This window comes from Sylvia atricapilla, chromosome 1, assembly GCF_009819655.1.
Source record: "Sylvia atricapilla isolate bSylAtr1 chromosome 1, bSylAtr1.pri, whole genome shotgun sequence".
NCBI lineage: Eukaryota > Metazoa > Chordata > Aves > Passeriformes > Sylviidae > Sylvia > Sylvia atricapilla.
In genome coordinates this window covers 147,816,370-147,830,455 of record NC_089140.1, presented here as the reverse complement: position 1 = coordinate 147,830,455, position 14,086 = coordinate 147,816,370, and the positions used below count along the sequence as shown (strand labels likewise).

Sequence of the window (14,086 nt, the reverse complement as noted above, 5' to 3'; positions counted from 1 at the left end):
TCCAATTCAATACATTAAATTATTCGTGCACACATAGGTACATAAACAAAGAGATGACATTCTGAGGTGCACTAAGAGCCATGCGTGGTCTGTAGCAGTGTCATGCTGGTGCAATGTCCTTGCTCCAGGACGGTGTGGATGCTGTGTTTGATCACTTTAAAGCAAAATGTTAATAACAATGTCAATCAAGACTGCTCCCTATGTGTCTTCCCATGGAAAGAAGTACGCTTATACAGAGCACAGAAAACAACTTATAACTCCAGTGTAAGGGCACAGGGATTCAGAAGCTGGGACATTGACTTTATCTGAATTCACAGATGACGCTGTTGTACACTACAATGACACAGACTCCAACTTCAGAAGGCTGAAAATGACTTTTATTTTTGGGATGTGTTTCTCTTTTATACTATTTTGCACAGACCAATTTGATTGGTGAAACAAAGACAAACTGCTTTAATCACATTTGTCAGACCAGAGGGAGATCAAGAAGTCCCTCCTAGGGGAAAGAATGTAAACATAGGTACAGTTACCAAAACACCTCTCTTGTATACAGAAAATTCCCTGGGAAAAGAATTTCAGAAAACCAAAACATGTCAGGCACGAACCAGGGCTACACACAGTCAAAATGCTTCCTTTGCACTGGCTCAGGTTCAAGTGCATCTTGAGCATAGACTCCTCTCTTCTGGAAAATGTAACAGTACAACATTTGGGGAGTTTTTAATCTGTCATAATGATAGAGCCAGAGATAAATTCTACTGTAAAGTAGCCTACCAGTACCTACCTGAATGAAGAAAATGGCATTATAATGATTTATAACAGGTGGGTTTAGAATCCTGATTTAAGATTGTTGGAGTGCTCGTCTTGCTGGAAAGGGAAATATTGTCATATTGGAAAGGGAAAGAGGTTATGCTGTTACAGGAGTGTGGCAGGGAGAGGTTTATGACTGAGCTATAGAAGTAGGGAGGGTTTTGGAGATTTAGGCAAACATAAGCACGTCATGATGAGCAGAGTTTTCACTCTGACAAAACCCCCATCAATCTTCCTTATTGATTCCCTTTACCCTGTTTTGCATTTCATTTAACAGGGCATTGCTGGCAATGATGGCAAAGATGGCAAACCAGGATCTCTGGGGGAGCCGGTAATGTAATTTAAAACTGTTTTGCTGAGGCAATCAGAAGCTTCATCCAATTGTTGTTTTTGGAGCTACCTATCTGGGGACTCCTTTGGGGGAACAAGGAGCCTGTTTGCACATCTGTTTTTAACACCAGAAGGATTGCATTGTCTTGAGCGATTTATAGGCATGACACATGAGCAATCTTGAAAAGAAACTGGGTTCTTTTACTTTTACAACTACCATAAATACACTAAAACTTAGTGACTCCACTTTTACAACTGTCTTAAACACTGCAGAGAAAGAAGGTTGTCTTGTAACATTAAACCTAGTGATCCATCCTTTTGATAGAAGTTTATGGGGCATAAAAAGTTTAGAGGAGGAGTCTTTAAAGAAGCTTTTTTCTGGATTGCTCTGAGACAGTTCTGTTGCCCAGAATTAGAGGGTTTATATTTGATTTTCTCTGTTTAGTCTGTACTTGCATTTGCTGAGGGAAAACAGCTGAGCCACAAAGTTGTCAGCTAAAAGGCAATGTTAGTAAATTTGGCAGTGAATGTTATTTCTTGCAACTGTGTGTGTTACATGAAGAATGTTCTTCAAGTATCAGGCATTGCCAGCCTCTTTCTGTGACTTGTCAAATGGGACTCAGTGGTTCTGGGCACAGCCAAGTTCCCAGGCATTGGGACAACTGCTAAGTATAGAGCAGTGCTTGTCACAACAGCTGGAGATAGTTTGTGTTTGCACCAAACCACCCCATTTCTGTGTGCAGATGCTGATTTCGCATGTGCTGATTAGATATTGGTGCAGCTCTGACACTGCCAACTTGCACCAGTCCAGAGCTGTAAAATGCCTCAGCACCTCAGAGTGCAGGTGACAGTGCAGGTATGTTTGGGAATGTCTGTCCCTGCTGCTCTCCTTGCAAACTCAGACTCTGCTGGACAAACCCTGGGCACTCAGTTTTCAGTGATGTTATGTCTGAGGGAGAGGAGTGGGAAGTTTTCAACAACAGTGAGAGGGACCTGGGGCTCTCTCTAACATGAGCATTATTGTTTCCCACAGGGAAAGCCTGGAGAACAAGGGCTCCCAGGCCGGGAGGGTGCCCGAGGATTGCCGGTGGGTGCTGCTCTGAAGGGTCCCACCCACTCAACCCCCTGTGCTGTAGTCAAGGAGCATTTCTTGGACAAATGAGGTTCTTTACTGATGCAAACATATGCATCAGTATATGCAAACATATAACCATCGTGGCATTGTGACTAAATGAAGTACATAAATAAGCAACAAAAGTAGAACACAGACATTTCTGAATCCTTCAAATGTGGAGAAGAGTAAAAATCTTATCTAGAAATTAAGGCATGTAACCTCATGACAGCCCCCTCACCAGAAGTCACAGCTGTAACCCTTGTGTTCTGTTACACATCCTCTGAAAGAGTGGGGGCAGTAAAGTTTAGGGTTAAATAATAGATTGGCTGGGCACACCAGGGATACACAGACCACAGCCTTGGTTTTACAGCTTAAGGAGCTATGGAAAGCTTTTCCTGTGATGTGGCCCTGCCGAATTACTCCCTGGGACACAGCTGCTGTTGCTGACCAGTCCCTAGTAACTTTTGGCAAAACTGGAAAAGTTATTAAATAAACATTCAAGCTATAGTTTTCTTAGTGCTTCCTGCATCAGGGTGATGGATAATTATTGATTTCATTCCCTTGTGTAGGGTTTCAAAGGACAGAGAGGAGATTCAGGTCCCCCAGGTCCCCGGGTAAGTAACAGGTACCTCATACACAATCCTTTGGAGAAAGAGTGGGAATTGAAGTTGCCCTTTCTCAGGCAGAAAGTAAAAATTATGACAATGTTTCATGTGGATTTTCAACTAAGATTCCATGGGCCACTTCTGTGGCACAAAAATTATAGCAGCTGTCTTCATTCTCTCTGCTGAACTTCTGATTCTGGGGAAGGTGAGGCAGCTGGTAAAATTTAATCCTTTGATGCTCCCTTTGAGATAGTCCTTTGTGAAGAAGTCTCCAGGATGCCTCCATACCACATCCTTCTGGTAAACAGGCTGACAAAGTGAGGAACCCTACTGCACTTGTTGGACAAGTACTAACTCTCTTCCACAAATACTGAAGAAGTGCAAAATAAGTTCAAGTATAAAACTTACAGAAAAGTGAACCGAAATGTCCCTTTGACTTAGTTACTTGTGGGTCATAAAAGCCAAACCCCAAGTCCTGCATGAAAAGTTTTTCTCCACTCTGCTTGGACCTCCTTGGTGTAAAAGGGGGACTACAAAACTGAATGTTCTTCCACCTAATTCTGCCTTTTTTACAGGGAAATAAAATTCTCTGCTTGCAGAAGCTTATGTGAAAAATCCAGTGCTGGAGATCCTCATCTCTTCCTCATTATGATAGCTTCTGTATCATGAATGTGTTGGTGCTTTTCAGTGCCTGCAGCAGCAAATTATTTGCTGGAAAGCAGAGCACTGCCTTGTGCATCACTTACAGGAGATGTTTCTGAGTTATTTTTATAAGCTGCATGTCATGTAAGATGAACGAGGCTCTTGCTGGCTTTAAAAAAGTGTTCACTGAGCTCAGTCACACATTGCAGAAACCCCACACCACTTACAGTGGTGATACTGGTCTGAATTTGACCTTGAGCTGATCTCTCTTCCCTTTTTGCTGAATTGCAGGGGGAGCCAGGTGTGATGGGTCCTGCTGGTCGTGAGGGCCCACCAGGAAAGGATGTAAGTGAACCATTTTGAGCAGAAATTAATCTCCTTCTCTCTGACAAATGAAAATTTTAATTCACAGTGACCCTGACCTGAAACAGCTGCAAGAACTTCAATAAAGGTTGAATTACTGCAGGGAATGATTTGTGCAAAGATCATTAGGGGGAAACAAAGAATTAGAGGGCCTTTGTCACTGCTCAGCTGCTGGCAATAAAATGTCAGATATATCTTTGGATAAGCAGGGACAGCAGCATTGTGTGAAGCCCAGGCTGTGCTTGGTAGCCATGGACCTGTCTTCTGGCACCCATCTCTGAGCAGTGCTTTGCTCTGCAGGTCCCACCAGCTGTATCAGACTGTGTGTGTCGCTCCACTGAAGTCTGTAAAATACCTATGGAATAAGTTGCTGCTGCTCAAAGGGAAGAAAGATGGTACAAACAGTTCCCCTGGCATGATTAGTGTCAAGTGTAGTGATATGACAAAGTCCTGGGAGGGTGCAGCTGATGTGGGATCCTGCAGCAGCTGCCAAGCACTGTTCTGAGCAGCTGATGTGCCTCTGCCATGGGACCTGGAGAAGTGGCTTCTCATTTGCATCCCCCTGTGTCACCGAAAACTGGTGTGCTGTAAATGGTATCCTCCAAAGCAAAATGTAAGGCAGACAAAAAGGAACCCCTCAGAGAAGATGGAAGCAGCTGTGAAGTTTCCCTGAAGAGAGAACAGACTTGTCAATTCTTGAGAAATATCAGAGAATCTCTGTCCCTAAAAAATACAGCTTTAAGATAATCTGATAATAACCTGGCAGAAATGGTTTCTGCCTGTAATCAGGCTGCATTTAGTGATAGGTGTTTAAAATTCAAAGGTTTGGTCTTCTTCATAAATAACTGAAAGGGAGCAGTGAGACTCCTTTAATCCTGTTTCCCCTAATATGTGAACAGTGTAATTTAGCAGGAATATTTTAAAACGTTTGTTCACTTGCCTCCATGTCAGATCTTTCTTACTCACCAGAATACTTTTCTTCCTCTCAGGGTGATCCTGGTCCCATAGGACCACAGGGTCCTCGAGGACTCCGAGGGCAGCCGGTGAGTTTTCTCCCCTGACAAGCCATTTCTAGAGGTACATAACAGTTCATAGACTGGTTTGGATGGCAAGGAACATTAAAGATAATGTAGTTCTAATCCTTTTCCATAGAAAAGAATGCCACCCACTAAACCAACTCTCTCAGACCCCCATCCAGCCCAGCCTTGAAAACTTCCAGGGATGGGACATTGTGTGTGGTGGGAATGTCCTGTAGTCCAGAACTTGAAAGAAGAGAGTTTAGAAAGATTCAGACCATATTTGATTAAAACACTTTGCCTTTCAGAAAGATAAATTAGAATGATATTGCTAGAAACTGATGAAGACTTATAATAGTGCAAGGGACTGATGGTTGCTGAAGAATGGGAAGAACAGTTCAATGGATTCTGTCAGGACTGCAGAGTCAGAAATACTCATATTTCTGTCCTGCCTCTGGGATCCTACTCACTTCTCACATGGTCTCACGTTTCAAGGGCAGACACTCACTGTGGGTGCCCAGGCTGAGTTTTGTGGAGTCCAAGTTGTGATACTTTTCACATGTACTGTTTTACTACAGCTTCAGTGGAGAAATAGAAATCTAGTTGACATTTCAAAAAGTCTCATTTATGATGGCTCAGAAATTACTTTTATTAATTTCTAATGGTTTAAAATTCTGTCTTTGAAATTAATCCTTATGAAATCTGAATCGAGATCTCCGTTGTTGAACCAAGGCACATTTTTAGTGTGTTGCAATGAGTGAGTTCCTTTCCTTCTTAGTACCTGGTAGTGAAACAGATTCTACAGTATGATCAGGGGGGTAAAAAATGCTGACTCAGGAATGCCAGGAGTTGGAGCAGGAGGTGCCTTCAAGCTGGGGGTGGGGTTGGGGTTTTTAGATTAGACTGCAGGAACATAAGGAGACCTCCTGTGTCTACCTCATAATTTATCCCATTACTTCTGTACTGCTGGCATCACTCACTAACGTGTCATGCCCCTGCACAACACTAGCAGTGTGTAAAAATATTTGAAGAGATGGAAAATATCAGAACTCCAGGCCATATTCTTCTTTGCAGAACAGATACTTGGGATTTTGGAGGGCCAAGTATTAGTTTCTCTAGTTCTTCCTCTTCTTTTTTTTTTTTTTTTATCTAAAAATGAGTGTGAGGCATAATTTTGAATATTGACAGGCTGGTCTTTATGATCAACCCCAGTGCAGGGAAAAACAGCTCTGCATGGTGAATTGAGATAAGAAGAGCATAAACTTTCATCTCACCAAACTTTGTAGATGATCATCTCAGCTGCTTTCTTAAGGAACAGTTAGAAACAAGTCCCTTTACAGGATGTTTTGGCTCGTTCTGAGTTGTCTGGTGTTGGGTAAATATCAAATGCTTCAAAACTTTAGAACAAGTTTTTTTCTCCATTCCTCTAAAAAGGGGATGATTAAAGAGTCTTGTCTGAACAGTGATGACTTGGACCAGCCACAGGAGGTGTCTCCATCCATCCAGAAGGATGCTGGTTATGAAAAGGACAAGGGTAAAGGAAAGGAGAAGAAATGCTGTTTTGGTCCTCCTCAGGCCTGTGGATTTAGGTCCACTCAATTTTTTCCTGAGGTCAGCCATGCAATCAGGGATGCAGAAGCTGTGAGGTCATTTGGAAATAAGATACTTCACAGTCTGTCAGGAGAGGAGACTGAACAATGCTAAAGAAATCCCTGCTGATGTAGGAGTAGCTGGATATTTCTAGTTGTAGCATGGATTACCTCACTAACCTTTTTTCTTTTGACACAGGGAAAGAATGGAGTGCCTGGAGCTGCAGGAGAACCTGGCCCAGCAGGTATCCCAGTAAGTACCACAAAGGGAAACTCATGCAGCCAAGTGAGGTGACTGATGAAGTGTAGGTGGAGTGGATTATGTGTAGCTGGTTACCATCCCTGAGGTTTCCATGTCTGAAGATCTGAAAATCACTGGCTGGCCACAACTTTGAAGAGGGTTTGGCTACGTTCCTGGAATTGAGATGCTAGCTGGGTCATCACTTTTCCCAGAGAAAGTTAAGTGTTCACAGAAAATGAAAATGATTGATTGCGTAGCATGGAAAAAAGATTGGCATACCTCATCTTCACCAGTAGATTTAATTTTGCCAAGCAGAGAGCGTGCAGCCAGCAGAGAGTTGTCACAAGGAAGGAGAGGGCCTCAGGGAGTTGGCAGGCTGCCATTGAGGAATAGTGGCGGCAGAAAAATCCTCGCAGGCACTTGATGGAAGAACAGACAGTGGGCAGTAAACCAGGATCAGGAAGCATAATGAAACTCCCCTGAGGCCATCCTGTGGGGAAGAACAGCTTGGAAATGAAGAGCTGTAAGAAGGACAGTGACGAGCTGGTGGTTAGGTTGTTTTTTTGTGTTTTTCCCTCTGTTGTATTGCTGTAAATCATCCACAATTCAACAAATCTATGCAAATATTCCATTGTGCCCAGTAGCATCTATCACCATGCAGGGCTTTCCTCTTTTTGCCCACAGAGACAGTACAGCTTGCTGGACTGTTGGATTAATAGGGAAACAAAGGCAGAGGAGGAGGAATGTGAAAAGCTGCTGCAGGACTTTCCTCTCTGTGACCCTTGCAAAGTCATATAGCCACCCCAGCCACACAGACGTGTGCCCTGATCAAGCATCTGCAGGGATGTCTCAGAGAAGCAAATACCACCTTTCTGTCTGGGGAAGTGGGACAGGGGGTGCAGTCTGAGAGCCTTTCTGCATCAAACAATAATTGCCACAGGCTTTTTGTCCTTGACATAAGCTCCTCTTACCTTCACGGGAGTGCTGCCATTGCCATTGCTTCTTGCCCCATGGATCCTTTCAATTGCAAACTTCTTTTCTTCTTTTTTGTTACACCCACCCCTGTTCCCAATTCCTATCACTGTTTGTTTTGGTTGTTTTTTTTTTTTACCTTTGGGGTCTTTATCAGGTCTCTGTGGCTTTGAGATGCCTTGTGAATGCCAAGTGGGGGATTATTATTTTAATCATCATAGTGTTATCACTGTACCTATCTGATGTGACCCAGGGACTCACCAGGCAGCTTCCTGCACAAACAGCACCACAGCTGCCTTTTCTCCAGAGGATTTAGAGTCCAAAAATAACATAGGAGATTGAAAAAGGATAAAGTCAGATGGATGAGGAAGGGGAAACAATGAGACAGTGTTGGTCAGCAGAACAGACAGTCATCTCATCATTATCTTTGTCTGTCATTAAAATGAATCCTCTCCTTTTCATGAAGGTTATTATGGGAAGTGTCTCCTTGTGCGGTACATAAATCCATTTATTTTGAAATGCACTAATTTCCTTCACAGTGTGGTGTGACAAGCCAATATTTTATATTTCTATTTTGAAAAAAAGGAAGGTGAGGAAGGTTATGGTGATAAGGGTAATGCTTTTTCCACCTTCACCATTGCTGACTTGTAATCACAAGGTAAAACCTGCCAGGAGCCTTCTCCCTTTGCATTTGCTGTTTGACAGTGCCCATCACAGTTCACACTTGCTCATGCTTAGGCCCACACACGGCAACACAGTCCAGCCCCTGAAGTCTCCAGGGCAAGTTGCACACCCCAAATCCATGTGCTTTGTGCCTGTCAGGCTCATTGGTGCTCATTTTGCATGAGTTTTGTTTTAAGAAGAAAAAGGGCTATGTTCTGAGGTGAAAAACCAGGGGACAAAGTTCTGAAAATAAAGGTTAAACTGAGAGTTAAAACCACATCAGAAGTGTGCATGAAACAGCTCTGTGTCGTGAACTGTCACTTCAACTGCCCTGATCTGCTAGGAAAAAGAGACAGTTTGACAGAATATCACAAGAGATAAGTGAAAGACAGACATTTTATAAATTTAATCTGGAAATAAAGGCAAAGGAGAAGCCCTGTAGCTGTCTGTTGGTTGTATTCTTGGGTTGGAGCACTATGACCACCTGCACTGTTTTCCTGTCATCACCTATCACAGCATTTCCACTCTCAACACCCCCTATAAACCATGTGACACCACATCAACCAGGGAACACACCTTCTGCCCCTGCCATAATTGTCCCTTCCTTTTCATCTTCTCCCAGGCACCCTCCATAGCTTATTAATAAGGCAACCACGGTGCGTGCAACCTGCTTTTCTAAAATACTTTGGTTTTCCTTGTCAGTTTTGGGAGTGCTGCAGCTAAAGTAACATTTCCCAGTTCCAGTATGTCTGTAAATGAATGCTCTGGTAAGGAGGTGTTGGGGAAAGGACTGCTAGTGTCTGTCTCGTTTCTGTCCTAAGGGTCCCAAAGGAAATAAAGGAGAAACGGGCAGCCCAGGACTCCCTGGCTTTATAGGACCCCGAGGACCACCTGTAAGTATGTCTGGGGATGGATTAGATCTTCTCTTTACCTGATTTTAAATGTTAGACAGGAAGATGAGACATGGTCATCTTTAGTTAGGTGAAAAAAAAAAAAAACAGAAGCAGAAGATCTGACAAATCCAGATAATAATACTGATATTTGATAATAATTCTGATATTTGCTATTCTGAGGGAAATTCCTTTGTTGCCAGCAACAGAGGTACATTGCAATTAAAGCATTCATGTATATCCCAAAGGGATCTGAAATAATAAATAATATCTAATATTATACTATACCCATTAGAATATCATAGTAGCAGAATCCGAAATCTTTAGACCTTTTAAGGTGAGTAAAAATCGATAAATTCCACTGGAAGGATGAGAAAAGTGAATGCTAGGTTTTTTGGTTGTTGTTGGGGTTTTGTTTGTTTGTTTGTTTTGTTGGTGGTGGTGGTGGGTTTTTGTTGTTGTTGTTGTTGTTTGATATATTTGTTGTGACAAAAAATGAGATTTAAAAGATTTTTGTGTGTCTCTAGCAGAGCTGAATCTTCCACGGGATGGTTCTTTTTCCCTTTCTGTATTTTTTAATATTTTATTTTATAATTTGAGAGGGAGCTTTTGGACGAAAAGAAGAGAAAGAAATATTTCTCCAGACAATTAATTTTAAGCAGCAAACATGCTGGCCATTTAACACTGAAATGATCCTTAGGAAAACTTGAGTGAGTTTACTGCAGCCTAATTTGGATCACACAGCTCTGATTAGTTCCATTTCTCATGTATATGTGTATGGATGCTAACACAGCTGAAGATGTTACATTTCCAGGAGAAAATGCCACCTGCATGCATATTATAGATATGATGATGTGTGTTGGCTGCAAACAGAAAGATTATTTTTTCTATACATGATATGAGAAAGTGGCCAGAATTTCAGCAACAAGTTTAATGTTAATTTTTCTTTATCTGCAGTGATTTTTTTTTCATTTAAATACTTAAATGGAAACTGTATTGTCTAATTATCATGTTATAAACACAGAGAAAAGGATTTAAATATATACATATAAATTCTACGAGGGTGCTTGTTCAAATTGAGATTATTTATTAAAATTCTGAAAGAACAGGTGAGCACTTAGAATTAAAATTCCTTTATCAACTGTCTCTGTATGTGTTTTTCCAGCTGATGTAATACAATATGGTACTTCTACCTACAAAATTTACTTCATTTGCATCTTCAGACTCTTATGGGTATAATGCTGGTGCTCCTAAAGTTAAACAACACAATATAAAGTGTTTGAAGCTTTGAGAATTGTTGGTAAGAAAAAGGAACAAAGTATATTGAAGGCAGGAACACAGTTTCAGTGAAACATCTGCCCTGAGCTGGTTTGTTAGAAATTACTTCATGTTATTTATGTTTACATGGGATACAAATTCACTAAAAATGCTTTCTAAGTAGGATGTGTCTATCCAGGAATGACCAATAGCAGTAGGATAAGGATAAATCATACAAATCTGCTACTGTGTAGAAGAAAACTTGTGTTGTTAACACAGAGCAAGACTTGTGGTTATTAGGTGGAGTCTCTCTTCCAGCTCCTCCAGTGCAATGCTAAACCTACTTTCTCTGTGTCTTTAGGGAGAACCAGGAGAGAAAGGTCCTCCTGGGAAAGAGGTAAGAGAAATTCCCAGTTGTTTCAATATAGGGCTGGTGTCACAGGACAAAAATCATCAAGGGTGTTGCCAGGGTTCCAACAAACTGGGGGTTTTATTTCTCATAGAATAATTTGGATTGGAAGGGATCTTAAATATCATCTATTTCCACCTACTCTGCCAGGGGCAGAGACACCTTCCACTAAACCAGGTTACTCAGAGCCCCATTCAACTTCACCTTGAACTGTTCCAGAGATGGGACATCCACAACTTCTCTAGACAACCTGTCCCAGTGCCTCACCACTCTCACAGTGAAAAATTTCTACCAAATATCACCCTCTCTGATTCTGAAGCCATTTACCTGTTGTTCTATCACTACAAAAAAGTAGTGATACCCTGACAAAAAAGTTCATCCTCATTTCTCTTATAAACCCCATTTTATTACTGGAAAGGACTCTAAGGTTCCCCCATAACCTTCTCTTCTTCAGGCTGAACAAACCCAGCCCTCTCAGCCTGAGTCCACAGCAGAGATGCTCCAGCCCTCTGAGCATCTTCATAGCCTCATCTGAACTTGGTCTAACAGGTTCATGTCCTTGCTTATATTCTGGCACCAGAACTGGACACAGCACTCTAGGTGGGGTCTCACCAAAGGGGAGTGGAGGGGAAGGATCACCCCCCTCAACCCCCCTCAACCTGCTCGTCATGCCTTTTTTTTTTTTTTTTTTTTTTTTTTTTTTTTTTTTTTTTTTTTTTTTTTTTTTTTCCTTTCTCTCACTTTAATTGTCAGTAATTGAGAGCAAAAGAGAAAGCTCTCAGGAAACAACTGTGGGGCTGTCATGGAAATAAATTTTCTTCGGGTCACAGGAATCATTACAAAGGCATATGTTTCACTATTTACTGTTATTAGGCATGGTTCTTCTATGTTTGCCTTCATTTTGTTTCAGGGCACACCAGGGAAACATGGTGCCATTGGCTCCAAAGGAGAGAGAGTAAGTTGGAGAACATTACTAGTTATTTCATTATGTTGAAATAAAGAGAGCTATTTTGAGTTAGGGGCTGGGGGCAGAGGTCATTTAAAACTGAAGCCAGTGCTTCCTAGTCTCCCAGGTCTCTTTTTAATCATTCTCTGTCACTAATAATTTGTAGATCATTTGTAGTGCACCAGATGTTGTACTCGGCAACTGTGCCAGCTCAGCTGTGAGTGTTTCTCTGTGTTTGGAAATCAGAAGTTTGCCTCTTATTTTGTGGTGGTCATGTCCTTCTTTTCACTTAGGGTGATCCTGGCATCAAAGGTGAAAAAGGCCCTCAAGGAGAAAAGGGTCCACCAGGTGATCCCGGGATACCTGGTCATAAGGGCCACCCAGGACTGATGGGTCCCCACGGACCTCCAGGAGACACTGGGCAAGTTGGACCTCCCGGTCCTCCAGGACAGCCAGGATTTCCAGGACCAAGGGTAAGGTTGCCAGAGAAAGGCTTTGTAGAGTTTTCCTGCCACAGGAATCAGAAAAGTGTCTCAGAGTACATTGAGGCTGACAGAAACTGGAGCAGGAGCGTGTCATGATAGCAGTGTCTTAAGCTCTTGATACCCATAAAAACAGGAGCTGTAGCACATCTCAGGGAGTTATAGCATCACAGAGTGGTTTGGGTTAGAAGAAACCTTAAAGACTATTTCGTTCCAACTCCCTGACATGGACAGGAACACTTTCCACTAGACCAGGCAGCTCCAAGCTCTGTCCAACCTGGCCTTGGACACTTCCATGGATGGAAGTTGGGGAAGGCTTTGTGGAGGTGTTGACTTGCACTTCAGGGGACCTGAGTAATCCACACCCATAGTCAGCATGGCTGGTACCTTTTACCCCTAAATGCCTCAATCAGGTCCTGTGATGGTGGCCATGGCAGGAGTATGAATGCCATGTACCCCATGTACTCCATGACAGGAGTCTAAAAAAGATTCTTTCTGTAAGGGCAATAATGTATATTGCTTCATGCAGAGGACTAACACCTTCCTCTGCTGCTGGTTGTTACGAGAGACAAAATGCTGAGCCCTGGAAAGGTCACCACTCTATTCCTGGAAATCCTGGAGTCAGCTCATCAGAATTCATGAAATACTATTTTTGTTTAATGTTCTCCCTCTTTTTTTCTTTTTCCTCCCCCCTGTTGGGAAACAATCTCACTACTGAGAATGCCTGAGGGTGGTTTATGTTGCAGAATGAGAAAAGCTACCAACAGCAGTGAAACCACTGTGCCCATTCTGGGGATGCATTAGAGATCATCTCAGAGGAGAATAAACAGAGAATACTCTCTGTTGTAAAAGCTGACAAAATTTTAGACAAAACGTTTTTTTGTGTGTGAAATCAAGTGATGATTATGGAAACTTAATTTAGCTAATAGGGTTAAAACTTGAAAAGATAATTTGTAAGCTTTTAAAATAAGCTCCACAATTATGTTTACTTAGTGGGATATACACTAAGAGCCATCAAAAATGCTTAGTACTTAATGACAAAATTGTTCCTTTTGTCACTAGCAATACATCTTTTTCTCATGGAAAATTTGTGCCAGGAAGGAGGCAGCAAATAGACTAACTCTGTATTTATCTGCAATGCTATTGATTAAAACTGAAATGGCACTTAGCTATTTAATAAAATACCATTTTTTAATTGAAGAATAACTTCTGACTCAGAAGAGCTCACTAGGCTTTCTTAAACATAAAGAACACAACTGCATCCTTGTATGTTAAAAAAAGTAAGTGTGAGGGAAAAGCTACACTTTTGCAAGCAGCTGAAACACGAAAGAATGCAGTCATTAGGTAGACCAGAACTATTTTCAAAATGGGCAGAAATGCAAAAAATAATTTTAGCCAGAAAAAATGAAAACTGTATTTCAGGTGGAACATCTCACTTTCTGATTTATAAAAAAACAAATTGATCTTGCAGCTTGAAAATGGTTTATTGTTTAAATGTAGCTACAATTGTCTTTTGTATGTTTGCGAAAGCAAGAGCCTGGCTACACTAAAACCTTTCTTTTATTATTTACTTGGAAAGCCACAATCTAAAAAACTCTTCCACCTATAAAAAATTCTTTCATAATTTTTTTAGTTACATGATCCAGAGTTCTTGGTCAAATGAATTTGAGTTTTTAAAGCTATTAATGCTGTACAACATCAACAGCACAAAGAACTAAGAGAAAGGATGAAAGATACTGTGCCTTGAGAGCTGGATAGGG

At 41.6% G+C, this 14,086-nt stretch overlaps 1 protein-coding gene across 1 annotated transcript in view; it reads left to right on the top strand.

Annotated features, from left to right (window-relative positions):
- The window catches only part of COL22A1 (collagen type XXII alpha 1 chain), a 54,762-nt gene extending 41,663 nt beyond the window's left edge, over positions 1 to 13,099 (top strand). Inside the window, exons 26-36 of the mRNA XM_066317439.1 lie at positions 1,085 to 1,138; positions 2,171 to 2,224; positions 2,821 to 2,865; positions 3,790 to 3,843; positions 4,851 to 4,904; positions 6,666 to 6,719; positions 9,164 to 9,235; positions 10,851 to 10,886; positions 11,809 to 11,853; positions 12,138 to 12,317; positions 13,073 to 13,099. Coding sequence (XP_066173536.1) covers positions 1,085 to 1,138; positions 2,171 to 2,224; positions 2,821 to 2,865; positions 3,790 to 3,843; positions 4,851 to 4,904; positions 6,666 to 6,719; positions 9,164 to 9,235; positions 10,851 to 10,886; positions 11,809 to 11,853; positions 12,138 to 12,317; positions 13,073 to 13,099 — 675 coding nt within the window. The remainder of the gene's footprint in view (positions 1 to 1,084; positions 1,139 to 2,170; positions 2,225 to 2,820; positions 2,866 to 3,789; positions 3,844 to 4,850; positions 4,905 to 6,665; positions 6,720 to 9,163; positions 9,236 to 10,850; positions 10,887 to 11,808; positions 11,854 to 12,137; positions 12,318 to 13,072) is intronic.
- The last annotated feature ends 987 nt before the right edge of the window (positions 13,100 to 14,086 follow it).